This window comes from Vulpes vulpes, chromosome 15, assembly GCF_048418805.1.
Source record: "Vulpes vulpes isolate BD-2025 chromosome 15, VulVul3, whole genome shotgun sequence".
Taxonomy (NCBI): Eukaryota; Metazoa; Chordata; class Mammalia; order Carnivora; family Canidae; genus Vulpes; species Vulpes vulpes.
In genome coordinates, this window is record NC_132794.1 from 102,164,881 (window position 1) to 102,183,692 (window position 18,812).

The window sequence follows — 18,812 nt, forward strand, 5'->3', positions numbered from 1 at the left end:
TACCCATATTAATTTAACCCTCACAGAGCTATGAGTTAGGTTATATATATATATTGGTTCCATTTTACAGAAGAGAAACTGAGATATAAAGAACAAGTTTAGATCATCAGCTAGGAAGAAGGTAGAGTTTAAACTAAGTCACTTGGATTCTTGAGTTCATGTTCCTAGCCACTACATTATACTACTTCTCTTACTAACATCTAGGACAGTGGAGTTCTGCAAAGTGTAGTTTGGGAGTGCTGACTTAGAGGCTTTGAATGGCTTATTCTCTGGTCACAGAAGTAACAGTTACATGTTTATGTTGTGTACTCTCCACCCTTGAAACTCTGCCTGTATTAGAGAAGCTGAGAAGTAGGCCATTAGACCAGTATCATTCTTTGTTTCTCCATGTGTTTATAGGATACTGTAGAACTTTGTGACAAAGTGAAATAGTAAATATGATGGTTTCTTAACCTGAGGTACATAGGCTAGTTAAGAAATGCTTGAATGGCCTTCAGGATCTAGGAATCCCGTGAAATTGTTTGTGACATCTTATGGGCACATATATTTTTCTGAGGAAAAATTCATAATTTTCAATGTATTATCAAGGGAGTATATCTTCCAAAATTGTTAAGTCATTCATCTAGATGTGAAAAGATTAAAATTATTTTTAATGCTTTCTAGTCTACGTAATAGATAATTAAGATAATTTTTAAAATATTCTCTTCTGATGGATACTACTAAAGTAACCATTATCCAATGAGCCCTGTCATTAGCAAAATTTATTCTTGAGAAAAACATATCTTGGGAAACAGTTTTTATGTGGAAGTATCATACTACTTATATTAAAATCCCAGTTTTAAATACAAATTTTATTTATTTTGGCAGGATTTACATATGTTGTAAAATGATTACAATAGGTTCAACTGACATCCATCTTTCCCTATAGATACAATTTAAAAAGGGGGGGGGGGGAGAAAAATATATTTTAAGGGGGTTTACTTTGAGATAAATTTTTAAGTGGAAAAAAATTGTCTTGTGACTATCTTGTCTTTTAGGACCCAACCCTGGAAGAAAAGATGGAATATTTTCAGAGTCAACTTTTAATTCACCACAGGGTGTAGCTATAAGGAATAATATCATATACGTAGCAGATACTGAAAACCACCTTATAAGAAAGGTAATTTTCAATTTTAAGTAAACTTTTACTACTTCTAATCGGAAAAAAATTGTATTTACTTGCCACATTAAATATTTGAAATGAGAGGGTGATGCTTAAATCCTTCAAATCCTCTTTGTTACACTTTTTTCAGAGTTAACTGCTTTAGTTTTATTCTTAGGTGTCTTAATTTCCTGTGTATCAGCCTGTAGTTGTCACAGAAGACAAACCTACCAATCAAGTCCTTTTTTTATCCTTTGTTTCAAAGTGCGTAATCACCCCAAAACTCCTTATTTGGAGGTATTTTCTAACCACTGTTTACAGAGTGAAGCTTTGTCCTTTTTTTGGTTAAAATTTCCTCAAACCTAAAAAAAAAAAAAAAAAAAAAAAGCATACCACTCCCACCTCCCTTCAGCTCTTATGCTTTGCCTGGAAATACATATCAGTCAGTCTTAAAATTTGTTTTACCTCATTCCAAAAGTTATTTATTAAAAATGAACTAATATGGGCAGCCCGGGTGGCTTAGCGGTTTAGTGCTGCCTTCAGCCCAGGGTGTGATCCTGGAGACGTGGGATTGAATCCCACGTCAGGCTCCCTGCATGGAGCCTGCTTCTCCCTCTGCCTGTGTCTCTTCCTCTCTCGGTGTGTGTGTCTCTCAGGTATAAATAAATAAAATCTTAAAAAAATAAAAATAAAAAAGAAGTAATTCATAAAGGTAAAAAAGGTTCATATCATCTGTTCTAGCTCCCCAGAGGTAACCAATCATTGTTAAAACTTTTATCATTTTAGTAATTTTTTTTAAAAGTCAGCTGAATTTGATTATCCTGAATTAAATATTTTAAAATTCATGTTCACAAATTAAATGGCTCTATATTTTCTTATACTGTTCTCACCTGATTTTGGAATCAAGGTCACACCAACTTCATTAAACGAGCTAATTAGTTTTTGCTCTTTTTTCTGTTTTTTTGGAATAATTTGTCTAATATAGGAATTAATGGTTTTTGAATATTCATTAAGACTCCTCTGTAACATCATCTGGACCTGTGGCTTTTTGCAAAGAGGAATTATCTTAACAGTTTTTGATATATTTTTTAAATCAAGATGGATTCCAAGGGCCCATCCCTAGCTGCCTGTTGTATTTTGCAGATTGGGCTCAGTTAAAATACAAATAAGGTTACATTGATGAATATTCTTTACAATTTCTGGAGATTATAGAACAGCCACTAAAAATAATGCAAGAGGATACTGCTTAAATCAATGTAACTCACCATAGTAACAGAATAAAAGATAATAACTATGATTGCTTTGCTAGATTAGATATTAAATGCTTTTTAATGTTTTTCTATTTATGATAAAATTAATAAACTTGAAACAAGCATCCTCAATATGATAAAGAACATCTACAAGAAGCTTATAACTATGATTAATGCAAAATAGTGAATGATTTTCCTCCAAGCTTGGGAACAAGGGAAGGATCACCATTCTCACCACACCTGTTAAAAGTTACCCCCAGTATAAGTACTAGCCATTGTGATGAGGCAGGAAAGAGAAAAGGCATATGCTGAAAAAGAAGAACTGTCTATTTGCCAATTACATGTCATGTACATAGAAAATTCTAAGAAATCTATAAAAAAAACTACTTGAACAAATAAATGAATTTAGGAAGGTTGCAGAATACAATGTCAATATAAAAAGATGAACAGTATTTTTATATACTAGTAATAGTAAATTAGGTTGGAATTTTTAAATTTTATTTACAATAATAAAAAAATACATAGAATAAATTTAACAAAATACATGCAAGAACTGTATACTTTCAACTCTAACATTACTAAGAAAAAAAATAATCCAGTAATTGGATTGGAAGGCTCAATATCCATTCTCTCCAAATTGATCTGTGGATTCAATGCAATCTCAATCAAAATTCCATCAGGCTCTTTTGTTTGTTTGTTTTTAAAGATATTGGCAAGCAGGTTCCAATATTTTTACTTGGAGGTTGCAGAACAAAGGTTTACTGTATCTAAAACAATCTTGGAAAAACAAAGTTAAAAGACACACTATCTAATTTCAAGACTTACTCTAATACTACACTAGTCAAGACAGTGTGGTATTTTTACAAGGATAGATGTATAGTTCAGTAAAAAAGAGCAGAATGTCTAGAGGTAACCTCATAACCTACACAGTTACTTGATTTTTCAAAAAGCATCAAAATAATCAAGGGAGAAAGGAAAGTCATTTCTGCATATTGTACTTGAACAACCAGATACTCATATGTAAGGAAAAAAAGAAACACGACCCCTACTTCACACATCAAATACAAACATCAATTCAGTATTCGTCAGAGACCTAAATATAAATGTTAAAACCATAAAGTTTTTTAGAAGAAAACAGAATTTTTGTGACTTGCAGATTGGAAACGTTTCTTAAAGACTGAACACAGAAAAATCCTAAAAGAAAAAAATGATAAATTTGAATATATCAAAATTTAAACCTTCTTAAAATTTACTGTTAAGAAAATGAAGACAAGCTACAGGCTGTCAGAAATTAGTCACAACAATTTACAAAACATATCTAAAGGGATTAGAATCCATGAAATATAAAGTTTCCTACAAATAAGTGGCAAAGATTTAAAGACATTTTTTCAAAAGATGTAAGAATGGACACAAACTCATAAAGTAATCAATATCACAGGTTAAAAAGGAATGCAAAGTAAAACCACAATGAAAGGGGCACCTGGATAGCTCAGTCTGTTAAGTATCTGCCTTCGGCTCAGGTCATGATCCTAGGGTCCTAGAATGGAGCCCCGTATCAGGCTCCCTGCTCAGTGGGGAGTTTGCTTCTCCCTCTGCCTCTGCTGCCCCCTCTGCTTGTGTTCACCTTCTCTTCCTCTCTCTCTCTCTCACACAAATCTTAAAAAAAGAAACCACAATGAAATACATCCACTATAATGGTTAAAATTAAAAAGACTGACCAAAAATAAAAGATAACACCGTAGGTTGACAAGACAAGGATGTAGAGCAGTTGGAACTTGCATACATTGTTGGTGGAAATTCAGAAATGATAGATCACTGGGGAAAAAAAACCTTCTGGCAGTTTTGTTTTGTTTTAATCAAACTAATCCTATACCTGCCCTATATAGTCCTGGGTATGTACACAAAAGAAGTGAAAAAAATACATTCACCAAAAGGCTTATATACAAGAATATTGAAAGCAACTCTATTTGAAGGCCCCAAACTGGAAATAGTCCAAGTATCCATCCGTAGAAAAATAAGTTAATGAACTGTGGCATACTCCTATGATGGAATACTGAACAAACTACTTATATATGAATAAATCTCAGAAACCTGTTTGGTAAAAGGCTCACACGCAAGAGTCCGTACTTTTTGGTTCAGTTTATCTGAAGTCTTAGAAGAGATCCATGATGGAAAAACAGTACTCTGCCTCTGGGGGTAGGAGTGATTGGAAGAAGGCTTAAGGGGTCTTAACAGAATAAAGATCTCATTCGATATCTTTATGTAAGTTGAGGCTACACAGAGGAATGCATTTATGAGAATTCATTGAATGATACATTTAAGGTATGTGCATTTCATTGCAAATTTTGCCTCAAGAAAAAAAGGAACTGAAAAAATACGGAACTCTTGTTAATTTTGAGTATGCAGAGATATTTAGGGTCAGTGTACTCTTGTTTACAGTTTATGTTGAAATGCATCAAAAAATGTAAATGAATTGAGGGACAGCTCAGTAAGATACATGATAAAGCAGGTAAGTGAAATGTTTATATGAAGTGGTGGGTGTATGGATGTTTGACGCAAAATTCTTTCAACTTTTATGTTTGTTTGATAATTTTTATGGTAAAATGTTGGGGGAAAGGTCTCAGGAGTTGAAAACCAAAGCGTCTTGTTTCAGTAGACTTCATTATCTTAGTTTATAAAGTAGAGCCAGTATAATGTAGTAGAGCTAGAACTGCCTGGGTTTAAATCCTAGATCTCAGCATACCAGCTATGGGATATTGGGAAAGCTGCTTTATGATCTGTGCCTCAGTTTCCTCAATATTAATCATAGGATTATTATGAGGAAGAAAGGATGGATGGATGATTCTTGGATCAATGCCTAGCACATATTAAGCTCTGTATTTGTCAAGTACTAGACACGCATAATTGAAATACATACATTTAGTTTTAAGAAACATGCATCTTTCTAGATTTTGCTTTGAAATTTCAAATTTCACTTTCTTTTAACATATTTTATAGTTAGGATGACATCAACACCAATCCTGGTAGAGGCCATGATGAGGGAGGGGGAATGAATGGAAGGGGAAATGAAAAGGACTGAGTTTTGTGCACTTGAATAACAAGCTCACCCTATGCTTGATTAGCCTTTTTCTTTTAACTTTTTTTTTAAAGAGTATTTGTGTTGCAGAAACTTTCTGTATGTTCTGTTGGAAATCTTCAGGTACCAAAAGGAAAAAAAAGTAACATGCATTTCATAAAACATGTTGATTTTTATAGATTGATCTAGAAGCTGAGATGGTGAGCACTGTAGCCGGCATTGGAATTCAAGGTACAGATAAAGAAGGTGGAGCTCCAGGAGAAGAACAACCCATTAGTTCCCCTTGGGATGTAGTTTTTGGAATGTCAGGTATGTAAACTTTTAGTAGTAAATATAAGTTACTTTTCCTTTAATAAATGTAAGATTTTTAAAATATTTGGGGGACATCCATTTGGATTAATTCTAGTTGCTAGTTATTTTATATTTTTGTTACCTATGGTGGGATTTGTTAATTGTATAACAATAAAGCCAGCAGTAATATATGTAAGTTACAGTGTATATTATATGTAACATTTTATACACACAATAGACTATATATTACTCTGAGGTTAAAGAATTTTGTCGTAGCTGCAGTTTCCAATTAATAATAGTTCTGAATATTCTTAAATTGGGAAGACTGTAGTTTCAGAACTTCAAATGATTATTCATGAACTATGCTATTTAACAATGTCCTTTTTATTTATTCTAATTTGAAAAGAAATCAAGACGTGATAGCTGCTTTTTATAGATTAAAATTTGTACTGAAATAGGATAGCTACTTTTGGGTAATTAAAAAAACTTTAGTGAATTATGTAGGTATTTACAATGAGATATTTACATTATTTTTATAATCTTATCTATATTAATTGACTAAAATATAATGTAGGAGCATTAGTACTCTTTATTTTTCATTGGCCCCCAGTGATTCTGAGATAGTTATCTACACATCTAAAACCAGAGTAATGAAAAAAGAAAGTTAGTAGAATACATTGAAAATGGAATTTGGGACTAGATGGTTTGTATGATTTGAATTATATTTATAGGGTGAATAAGCACGGGCTTGGTTTAATGGCTTTACATTTGAGATAATTTCCTATTGTGATGTTAATTTGGTTATAATTCTAAGACCTTCATTTTTTCCATTGTGATTATCTTTATAAGACTTTTAATATCAAATAATTGAATGAACTCTAGTATTACTGCACTTAATAAGAACTTAGGTATTTTGCATAAGTTACTTTTGAGACTTATTTTTGGAATTCTGTGTCCTAATAATCATGAGTTGTTTTAGTGGCTCACAGGGAGGAGGGGTTGGGAAGGGAGAGGGAGCAGTGTGTCCCAGGTGCAATCAGTAAGGGAATATATGCAGAGAATTGTAAAACATAGTAAAGCCAGCTACAGTTCAGTCTTCTTTTTGTTACCATACACCCACAATTCTAAATAATTTCAGGGTTAAAAATATTCATCCCCACCAGGACTTATCTATCAGTCCTGCCTCCTTGGCAAGAGTACACTCAACTATTGATACACTGAACTATTTGAACATAAATCTTATAGATAGAAAAATAGGGAAACGTGTCTCAGTAAAATAGTCAAAGTGGATGAGAATTGTTACTTTGATGTGCTGTTACCCTCCCTCATGGGAAAAAAATGGTCTCTCCTTAGTATGTAACCCCCCCCTCCCGCCCCCGGGATTTAAAGCTAATAGTGCATATAGCAATTCAGCTATAGATATTTACACTTTTGCAAATTACAATTTCTGTTTGCTGTATCTGTTAATAATTGCCACAGTAACACTTCATAATAAATCATCCCAAAACACTCATACAAACCTAAACCTTTATTTCTCAGATAGGATTGGGGTTCAGCTGATCAAGGCTAAGCCTGGGCCTGGTTCCCAAAACACTCATACAAACCTAAACCTTTATTTCTCAGATAGGATTGGGGTTCAGCTGATCAAGGCTAAGCCTGGGCCTGGTTCCAAGATGATGTTTGGGTCTAGATCTGCCCCGTTTGTTTCTCAACTTCTTTGAACCTGTAGCTGTCTGAGGCATATTCTTTTGGCAAAAGGCAGGAACACAAGAGAGTAAGCCCAGTTACACACATTTTAAGCCTTTGCTCACGTGGGATCTGCTTACCTATATTTTATTAGGTGTGTCACATGACTAAGCTCGAAGTCATGGGACAGGGCTATGCACTTTGCCTACAATGAGGCCATGATAGGGGTGTGGATGTATAATAGAACAGAGAAGTGAAGAAGTAAGACTAGTAATTCAGTCTATCACATAAATCAGTTTATATTGCTTAAAAATAGGATGTACTTTACTGGATACTTTATTTAGTCGGATTTACTTAAATATTTTTTTTCTAGGCTAAAAGTTTTTCATACTTTGTAGCATGGCATCTCTGGTTGTTTATTTCCTATTAAGAATGTACCCCCCCCCCCAAAAAAAAAAAGAATGTACCCAAATTGTTTTCTAAGGAAATCTTGGCTCTATAGACAAAGTACTCTCTCAGCTTCCAACTGGAGTAATATGCTGAGACTCATGTCTTTATTAAGCTCAGTTCTCAGTAAAGGAAGTGAGACTTACCTTAGCTCAACAGATCATTAAGAACATATGGCTCCACATTTCACTTACAGCTCAGAATAGCTTTGCTCCAGGTACTTGGCAAAAGGAGTAATCTTGAGTGCACTTAAGCTTAACAACTTTCAAAATGCTAAGAGAAAATGGTTTTCAAGCATTATATCTTGAAGGACTTATAATCACAATGACTATTCTAGTCCAACAGTTTTTAACCTTGAGTTATACCCCAGGCATTCTTGGTTAGGCTTTTTCAGGTACTTAAACTTCCCAGAAATTCTATATTAGATTTGGGGCAACTGATCAGATTCTCATCAGAATTTCAAAGTTGTACATTACCCAAAAACATTTTAGAGCCACTACTTTAAATTACTCTAAAATCTAATCCTAGATTAGATTTGCCAAGTATGAGGAAATTGCATCACAGAATATTTGTTCTTACAATTGTGTTTACTAAACAGTTTTTTAGCATCAAGTCATTCATTAAAAAATGTATCAAAACATAAATACATTTATTTATATCTATGCATATGTGTTTCATATTATGTATTTCATCAAAACACAATCCTATAGGACTTGTTACCATTTTTATGATAGGAACTTGCTGGTAGTTTAATCATTACCTTATAAATAAATTTCTTTACTAAAGAATTTTTTTTTCTGATCTCTATGTTATAGATAATACTTTTTTCCAAAGTATCAAGTTTGTTTTAAGCTCCTTGATAATTTGAATATCATAACTGATTATATTTGCTTTGTTTTATTACCAGAAACCTTAGAGACAGATTATCTTTAGCAAAGTATAATGAAAGCATGCATTCATTTTTTGGTATTAGTACAGCTGCATCTCTTTTCTACCCTGTTTCCTGTTGCTTCAATTTCTTTATTTTAAATTTATTAGTGTTTGTTTCTTTGTAAGCTACCTGAATCCTTTGTGGAAATAAAAGTATAAGTAAATGGAGTAGGATCCATTACTGGTGTGATTAACTGTGATAATTGATCCACATAGGAAAAAAAAACTTTAAAATCTGGGAATCATAAAAGTAAAAATGCTTTCTTCTAAGAACTATAAATGTACATTTTTTAGCCAATCTTTTGATGTAGAACCAAAACCTTTTCTTCATGTAGCCTCTGATGGGTCTTATACCACTCAAAATATATTGCTTTGGTTTCCTTGAAGTGTCATGAGAATTGTCTTTCCACACTTAGTTCAACAATTTGACTTAGATACTTGATTTTATTAGGTCTTTTCCAAAGTGTACAACTTTGTTTTCATAAAAACAACTTTGCATTCATATTGAATTGGTTGCTGTACATATAAATTATGTAATCGTACAACTGGTTTAAATAGATGTGGAATTAAATGCAACTTGAGGGACACCTGGGTGGCTCAGCCGTTGAGCATCTGCCTTTGGCTCAGGGCATGATCCAACAGTCCCGGGATCGAGTCCCACACTGGGCTCCTTGCATAGAGCCTCTTCTCCCTTTCCCTCTGCCTCTGTCTCTGCCTCTGTCTCTGCCTCTCATGAATAAATAAATAAAATCTTAAAAAAAAAAAAAAAAAACTTGAAGGGGACTGGCTGATAAAAATGGTTCTTGTAAACACTTAAGTTTTTTAGTACATTAAGAAGATATTTCTGAAGTTCTACCATAGTTAGGAATTTGAGAGAGGACAGAATTATCAGGAGGAAAACATGGGAAATAGATTCGATGTTGTAATATCTTCATACATTAGGCTGTCCTGCAGTGCAAATAACAGACCACAGCTACAGCTAGCATTTGCGGACAAGTCTTAGGCATCTGAGTAAGAAACCAAGTTACAGAAGAGACCTACAATATGATTTCTTTTACAGAAAGTTGAATAGGAAGCAAGACTATACAACAAACCTTTGAACAAGGGGGGAGTTAGGGGTGCTGACTCTTCTGTGGGAAAAAAAATCTGTGTGTAATTTTGACTACCCCAAAACTTCTAATAGCCTGCTGTTGCCTGGAAGCCTTACTGACAACATAAAGTTGATTGATGTGTGTATTGTGTATTATATATATTATACATTCTTACAATAAAGTAAGCTAGAGAAAAGAAAATGTTAAAAAATAAGAGAAAATACAGTATAGTATACAAGACCCATCAGAGGCTACATGAAGAAAAGGTTTTGGTTCTACATCAAAAGATTGGCTAAAAAATGTACATTTATAGTTCTTAGAAGAAAGCATTTTTACTTTTATGATTCCCAGATTTTAAAGTTTTTTTTCCTATGTGGATCAATTATCACAGTTAATCACACCAGTAATGGATCCTACTCCATTTACTTATACTTTTATTTCCACAAAGGATTCGGGTAGCTTACAAAGAAACAAACACTAATAAATTTAAAATAAAGAAATTGAAGCAACAGGAAACAGGGTAGAAAAGAGATGCAGCTGTACTAATACCAAAAAATGAATGCATGCTTTCATTATACTTTGCTAAAGATAATCTGTCTCTAAGGTTTCTGGTAATAAAACAAAGCAAATATAATCAGTTATGATATTCAAATTATCAAGGAGCTTAAAACAAACTTGATATTTTGGAAAAAAGTATTAATTATCTGTAAAGAAATTTATTTATAAAGTAATGATTGAACTACCAGCAAGTTTCTATCATAAAAATGGTAACAAGTCCTATAGGATTGTGTTTTGATGAAATACATATGAAACACATATGCACACATAGATATAAATAAATGTATTTATGTTTTTTTTTATTTTTTTTATTTACTTATGATAGTCACAGAGAGAGAGAGAGAGAGAGGTAGAGACACAGGCAGAGGGAGAAGCAGGCTCCATGCACCGGGAGCCCGATGTGGGATTCGATCCCGGGTATCCAGGATCGCGCCCTGGGCCAAAGGCAGGCGCCAAACCGCTGCGCCACCCAGGGATCCCCTGTTTTGATACATTTTTTAATGAATGACTTGATGCCAAGATCCTGTACAGCACAGTACTATACTGTTTTGATAGAAAAAAATCTTTATATAAGTGGACCCATGTATTCAAACCTGTTCTCAAGGGTCAGCTATCCATTGAAAATCCATTGAGACATGGTAAAATTGAAAAAGCAAAGAGAAAAAATGAAAAACACAAATTTTTAGATCAGTGGTTCCTTGTGGGAAAAGGAGGTGATATGATCATGGGAGAGAACCATAAGATTTTCAGACAGTACTCTTCGTCTTCAGCTTAGTGGTGTGCACATTGAGTTTTAGTTATTAAACCTTGTATATAACATGTATCTTTTTTATGTTAAATTAAAAATTGAACTTTAAGAGAAAGCCATAGATTAAGTAAAAAGAATGAAAAATAATGAGGACAAATACATAATTGAATATCTTATCAAGAGGCCCAGTTAATAAACAACATACTTCAAGAAATAACGTGAAAGGTACTTGAATATCTCTGTTTTAAATATGTATGTAACATGTATATGTATGTATTTTAAATAGTGACTGAATAGCCCAATCATGCCATTCATATTTTTATCAGTAGTAAAAGCATAAAAATAATTAACATAAAATGATTTGTACAGAAGATTGTTTCATCATAATTTTTTTATTATCACTGTGAATATAGTCAGAGCTTCATAATGCGCTAAAAATAATTACTGACTACAATAAATTTATATTTTTTTCAGAATGCTTGCCATGTTTCTAAGAGATTTTTTATCAGAAAGGTCAAAACCCCTGCCTGTCTCTAAGTGCTTTAGACTTTACCTGATTTAGAATAATTTATGGAAAGGAGAATGTGCCTGAAACCCATTAACCATCCTTGGCCCTTTAATCAGCATTTGATAATTTAGCTGTTCTTACCCAACCTTAAATGATTGAAATCCAATTGTTTGGTGTGCTAGCTTAAAAATCTCATGTTGGTGCTTATGTGCTTAGATAATATGCTTCTCTGACTTCCATTAATATGTTATAATATACCTCTAAGATAATCAAGTGATAGATTTTTCTTTTTAGGAATAAATTTTTTACAATATGACTTCTTATTTTGTTAAAAACAATTGTAGTTTTTTTATATTTAAAGTTCGAGAGAAGAGTCTTTTATTATCACATTGACTTTATTTATAAGACTTTTTAATATAAATATAAAATATATATAAGATATAACTTATAGAAAGTGACATTCACCCTTATTAGAAATAAGTTCTACGTATTTTGACAAACATATACAGTTTTATAACCATTACTACAATCAAGATAAATTTCTATCAGCCCAAAAAGTTCTCATGACCCTTTGTTCAGTCTCCTTCCTACCATCTCTACTGCCCACTCCTTCTGCTGGCAACAATCCTCTATTTCTTGTTGCTCAGTATAGTCTTTATGTCTGGCTTCTTCCATTTAGCATAATGTGCTTTTGACATTCATCCCTGTTGCTTATATCAGCAATTTGTTCTCTTAATTTTAAGTAGTATTCCATTGTATGGCTGCATCACTATTTGCATATTAATTTACTAGTTGAGAGTTGTTTTGGATATCTCTAGTTTTTGGCAATTATGACTAAAACCTCTGTAAACATTTGTGTACAGGTTTTTATGTGGATATATGTATTTATTTCTCTTGGGTAGATGCTTAGGAATTAAAATTGCTGGGTCATATGGTAAGTGTGTGTGTTAGTTTTACAAGAAACTGCCAAACTGTTTTCAAAATAGTTTTCTTAGAGTCCCAAGTGTCCTTCTGGAATAATATTCTTTTAGCTTAGAGAACTTCTGTAACATTTCTTGAGGCATGTATCTGCTCACACTAATTTCTCTTGGCCTTCTTTAAGTGGGGGATTGGAGGTGGGATGTCTGAAAAAGTATTTAGCCTTCATTTTTGAAAGACATTTTTTTACTCCATATGCAACTCTGGATTGACTTTATACACACACACATTCACACTTTGAAGATGTCGTTCCATTATCTTATAACTTACATAGTTTTAAACAAGAGGTATAATTTAATTATTTTCATAGTTTCTTAATATATATATAAAGTGCATTTTTTCTTTGGCTGTCATCAAGATTTTCTCTTTGGTTTTCAGCAGTTTGACCAATATGTCTAGGAGTTATGCGGTTAGAATCCTTTAGTCTATAGTTTTGTGTCCTTCATTATCTGTGGAAAAATTGTCACCTATCATCTCTTCAAATATGTTTTCTGTTCCTATCTTGTTCTTTCTGGGATTTCAGTTACTTATATGTCAGATTCTGATACGTTCTATCCAGCAACTTTTACATACCATGTTGTTTTATTTCACCCTTTTTTTGTGTGTTTCAGTTCAGATAATTTATATTGATTTATCTTTAGGGTCATTGTTTCCTCAGCTGTGTTTAGTCAACTGATGAGCCTATTGAAGGAAATTTTTATCACAGATTCTTTTCTGTATAGCATTTCCATTTTAGTATTTCCTATAGATTCCATCTATCTGCTTAAATTCTTCATCTATTTTGGTATGTTGGCTACCTCTTTTTCTAGATTCTTTTTTTTTTTTTTTAAGATTTTATTTATTTATTCATGAGAGACAGAGAGAGAGGCAGAGACACGGGCAGAGGGAGAAGCAGGCTCCATGCAGGGAGCCCAACGTGGGACTCAATCCTGGGTCTCCAGGATCACACCCTGGGTGTGCTAAACCGCTGACCCACCCGGGCTGCCCACTTTTTCTAGATTCTTTAACATAGAAAGTATAGTTCTTTCAAAGTCCATGTGATACAATTCTAAATTTCAGGTTGTTGCTGAGTCTGTTTCTGTTGATTGCTTTATCTCTTGAAAATGGAATTTTGGTTTGGGTGGTTTTGTTTTGTTCTGCTTTGCTTTTATGTGTGTCTTCTCATTTTTTAATTATATTCCAGTAATTTTGAATAGAACTCCAGAGGCTGATAGGATCAGTAGTGTTTATGCCATAAGGGAGGTTGAGACAATTTAGTCAGAACCTAGGCTAGGTCTGGGTTTTATTATTGCTGTGGTTACTGTCAGTTTATCATAGCTTTCAAATTCCTCTTGCAGTGGTTGCAGTTGCCTTAGCATGGGGGCCTGTAGCTGGAGCGTTTTTCTCAGTGTCAGTACACCATCAACTTTCAGCTATCCTGCACAGCTGAGCCACGGAAGGCTTGTGTCTCTGCACTCTTGCAGTGCTCCGAAGATAGATTGCTGCTGTTTATTCTGTACCAGGCTGCACTGGGCCTAAGAAGGTATTCTATTCCAGTTAGCCTCAGTCTTGGAGAGACCCTGTGTCCCTGCCTCCATGAAAGGAGTTAGGGAGCTTTTTGTTTGTCCCCATTCCTTCTCTCTCTGGCAGCTAAACACTGAGTGGTTTTGAGGAGTTTTCTGCTTCTCCCCAGCAGTGGGAAACCTATATTGGTATCAATCAGTATGGGGTCTTTGGCCTAAAATAGTTCTCTGCCCCTCCCCCAGAGGTAGAGAGGGTTTTTCCTTCTACCCTTCTCCTGTGCCCTGCGATTGGTCTTTTCCTGTGCCCAGGGGATGTTAGGTTTTACTGCTTTCTTCTAATGGCCTGAGATTTTGCTTCCTAAGAGATTTAGAGACTAGTGTAGAAGATCTATTTATACAAATGGACAATTTCATAGATGCTATTTAGAGGGTTCTAATCACTGGGATCTATTTTTGATCATAGCTGCTTAAAATAACAGTGAATTTTTAAAGGCTAGATGGCAGGTAATTTTATTTCCATATTTCATTTGCTGATTTTATTCCTATCTTCTAAAATTATTTCACTAATCCTTACAATTATGAGAGATATTGCCTTTTAAAATACTCGCAAAACCTTTTCAAACTTTTGACAGTCTTTTTTTTTTTTTAAGTGACTTGAAAATCCGTAATACTAAATGCACTCTTAATTTAAAATTGAAATGTTCATGACTGTCAACATTCTTGTTAGAAGGAACAAAACTAATACCCATACTTGGTGATATAATTGTGTGCTTTAGATTTCAAAATCCAGGGTGAACAGTATAAATTATTAATATGATTCTTGTTGGTTTAGTAGACATTATAAATGCCAGGCTACCTTTTTCCCTTTTCCCTTTTTTTTTTCTTTTCTTTCTTTCTTTTTTTTTTTTTTAACTCTCATTTTATCTGCAAGAACAAACTCTTCAGCCCTCAGTGAAGTGATCAGGCCAAGTAAAAACTTCCTGAGAGGCAGCGTAGCATTGACTGGAGCCAGACCTTTTGGGATCTAATTAGTTTTACATTTTAGTAGTTGTGTGACTTTGGACGAATTACCTAGTCTCTTTATGCCTCAATTTCCTCATTTAAAGATATTAATAGTATCTAGCTCAAAAGCTTATTGCAAAAATTAGAATAGTGCCTGGCACATAGAAAAAGGACCATAGAAGTATTTGCTATATAAAAAAAAAGAAGTATTTGCTATAATACAGAGTTTCATCCTGTGAGTCACAAAGAGCTGCTGATAAGCTGAAACAACCCAAAAATGGAAAGGCAAGGGATTGGAAAAAATACTGGTAAGAGATTATTCAGACATAGGCTATTCCACAGGCTACAGGGAGGGAAGGACAGGAGTGAACCTAGGCACACATCCTAGAATAGAGAGCCATTGTTAGATTTGATCAGATCCTTGCTTCTGAGCCTCAAGCATGAGCTAATAAATCCATCAGGCGGAGGAGGAGGAAGGCAACAGGCCAAGCAGGGACTTGACCAAAAGAACCCAGGCTCACTTCTGTAGTTTCTTCATTCTGATCAGAACACTAATAATCTGGAGTCAGACTCACTAATAGATTAACTAGTCCAGGTTTAGCCATGTGAGTTTCAGCAAATTATTTAACCCTTTTCTATGGAGATGATAAGATTAAGACTTGCTAAAGTTGTTAAAGGAAATAATCCCTGTAAGGTGCTTGGTCATTAGCTCAGTGCCTTAAACATAAGAAGTGTTCTAGATGGTCATCATTCTCGCCCCCTCCCCTCCCACTGTCATCATTGTCATCATAAGTTGTCACGGGGAATCCCAAGACCCTGAAATCCTGATTTGACACAGCCTTTGCTTCTATACCTTTTCTCATTCCTCAGGCTTCTAAAGGAAATAAGTACACAGAGAGCAAAACCAAACAAACTGTTCACACTTTGCTACTATGAAGTTTGGCCTTCATATAGTAGATCCTGGTTGAATTAGGTTGGTCTGTCTGGAGAACTGATGGGGTCTCTCACTCAGCTATACACCAACACAGCTCTCCTTTGGCAAGGTAGAGGCTTTAAAAGCATGTCAACCTCTAATAATTACAGTTTTACTTCTATTCCTTTTTGGGTATTTTTTGCTTCTTCTTGTACAAATTAGGACTTTTATATGATGCTAAATAAAAGTGTTGATAGCAGATATCTTTGTCTCATTTCTGTTCTCAGGGAAAATGTCTTAGTCACTTTGGGCTGCCATAACAAAATACCACAGATGGGGTGGCTTAAAAACAAATTTATTTTCTCACAGTTCTGGAAGCTAGAAGTCCAAGGTCAAGGTGCCAGCATGATTGGTTTCTGGTGAGACCTTTCTTCTGGCTTATGGATCACCTTTGTACTTTGTCCTCACATGGCAGGAGCAAAATAAATAATTTTGAAAAGCTTTTGATTTATACAAGGTGATTAAGCAGAGACTGAGTCCCCAGAACAAATGGATGCCCTTGTCACCTGTAATATAATTTTTGTTCATAAAAATACTTAACTATGAAAAATTAAATTGAAATACTTAGATTTCATAGGACAGCAATTAAGAACACAGAAAAAGAGGCATCTTGTGATACAGATTTTTTCTGTCGGACTGCCTGGTGTCAGATTCCAGTTCATTTACTAGTGCTGGGGTCCTGGCAAGTTACCTAACCTCTCTAAGGCCTCAGTTTCTTCATCTGTAAAAAAGGCCTAGTCATAGTACCTGTAGGTGTTTGAGAAAAATGTGAGTGATAATTTCTATAAAGTGCTTGGCACATAGCAACCGCAATTTATTGAGAACTGTCAATATTATTTTTGTTGTTAAATTGAAAGATATTGAAGGTAATACACTTGAAGGAAGAAAAGTTCCATTTGGACACACACTACTTGAAGTTAAAGAAAATACAAGTAAGATGGCCTTACCAAGATACTTCTTTTAGCATAAGGTATATCTGACGAAATATTTTAGTTAAAAATTCTCAATTATATATAAAAGTCGCTTCAGAATACAGTTTAAAATAGATATATTTTTTAAAGTAGGCTTCACACCCAACTTGGGGCTCAAACTCACAACTGAGATCAAGAGTCACATGCTCCACTGAGCCAGCCAGGTACCCCTAAATTAAAATAAATATCTTAACAGTAGAAATAATTTGAGAAATAGAGCCTTGTCACATTGTAGTAAGTTGTAATATCAATCTAAGAAAGTAGAAATTTACTTATGAATTTTAGTAAACAATTATATATTGTAGTCTATATTATAATATATTGTAGTCTTAACTTTTTTGCATGTCAACTATATTTTTTGGAAAAAGCCTCATAGCCAATTAAACAATGGATTTTTAAATAGCAACTGTGATGTGTATCTAAGTTTAGCTAATCCTGTAGTGGAAATACATTTTTTTTTTAATATTTTACTTCTAAGTAAGCTCCATGCCCAACGTGGGGCTCAAACTCATGACCCCGAGACCAAGAGTCGCATGTTCTACTAACTGAGCCAGCTTGGTGCCCTAATGGGAATACATATTTGTTACACTATTGAAAGATACGGTTTTTTCATGAAAAATTGTTCAAGGGCAGCCCTGGTGGCACAGCGGTTTAGCACCACCTGCGGCCCGGGGTGTAATCCTGGAGACCCAGGATCGAGTCCCATGTTGGGCTCCCTGCATGGAGCCTGCTTCTCCCTCTGTGTCTCTGCCTCTCCCTCTCCCTCTCCCCGCCCCCCTCTCTCTCTGTCTCTATGAATAAATAAATAAAATCTTTAAAAAACAAAATTGTTCAAAAACCTGTTATTAAAGCATATGATTTCAGTGGTTACTGCTAAGTATTTGACTGGTGGAGTTTCTGTGGAGAGTATATGTCAACTGACTTTCTCAAGAAATCAAATATTTAAAAACATTGTGCCCAGAGATGCAGAGGGACATCCTGCTATTAAGAATACTTTGGATTTCTGTGAATTTACACGTAATTTATAAATCTAAAGAAAGAAACCTTTCACAAAGAAAATGGAAAAATTTCAAAAACAACTTAAAACTATAAATATGATTTATAAACATACTGCTGTCATTTTTTAAATATCTGAAACATGTAGAATATTGATATTAACGAGATACATATATAATCATTACTTTTTATTTTATAAAGGTTCAGAGGTCCGAGGAGATGACATTCTATGGATAGCCATGGCGGGGACTCATCAGATATGGGCACTGCTCCTGGACTGTGGCAGACTACCAAAGAAAAAGTAAGCGACAGTATCTTTCTTTGGGTTAACAACACGAATTCACAGAACTCCCTCTCCTCCAGTCTCTGTTCTTGCAGTGCCTCTGTGCTAGTCAGGATGTGCTGAGCTTTGGTACTGTACAAACAGCTCAGATTCTCAGGAGCATCAGACAAGGTTCGCTTCTTGCCCACTCACATAGGTTCTCTGGGAAGCGCTCCTCTGCCACCAGGCTGATGAAGCAGCCACCACCTGGAGCTTTACCAGTCATCCTGGCAGAGGGAGAGGTGGTGAGTAGTTCAGGGACTCTTCAAGCTTCTACTCTGAAGTGACACACATCACTTTTACTTACATTTCATCAGCCTGAGTAAGTCTTGTAACCACCAT

The 18,812-nt window shown here is 34.5% G+C and overlaps 1 protein-coding gene across 4 annotated transcripts in view; it reads left to right on the forward strand.

Annotated features, from left to right (window-relative positions):
• Positions 1-18,812, forward strand: part of NHLRC2 (NHL repeat containing 2) — a 65,689-nt gene that overhangs the window by 22,297 nt on the left and 24,580 nt on the right. For all 4 annotated transcript variants that reach the window (XR_011997584.1, XM_025993838.2, XM_072740087.1 and 1 more), the window contains exons 4-6: positions 1,038-1,159; positions 5,647-5,776; positions 18,350-18,449. Coding sequence is in view for 3 of the 4 variants with exons in the window: in XM_025993838.2 (XP_025849623.2) it covers positions 1,038-1,159; positions 5,647-5,776; positions 18,350-18,449 (352 nt within the window). In the remaining variant the exon portion in view is untranslated. The remainder of the gene's footprint in view (positions 1-1,037; positions 1,160-5,646; positions 5,777-18,349; positions 18,450-18,812) is intronic.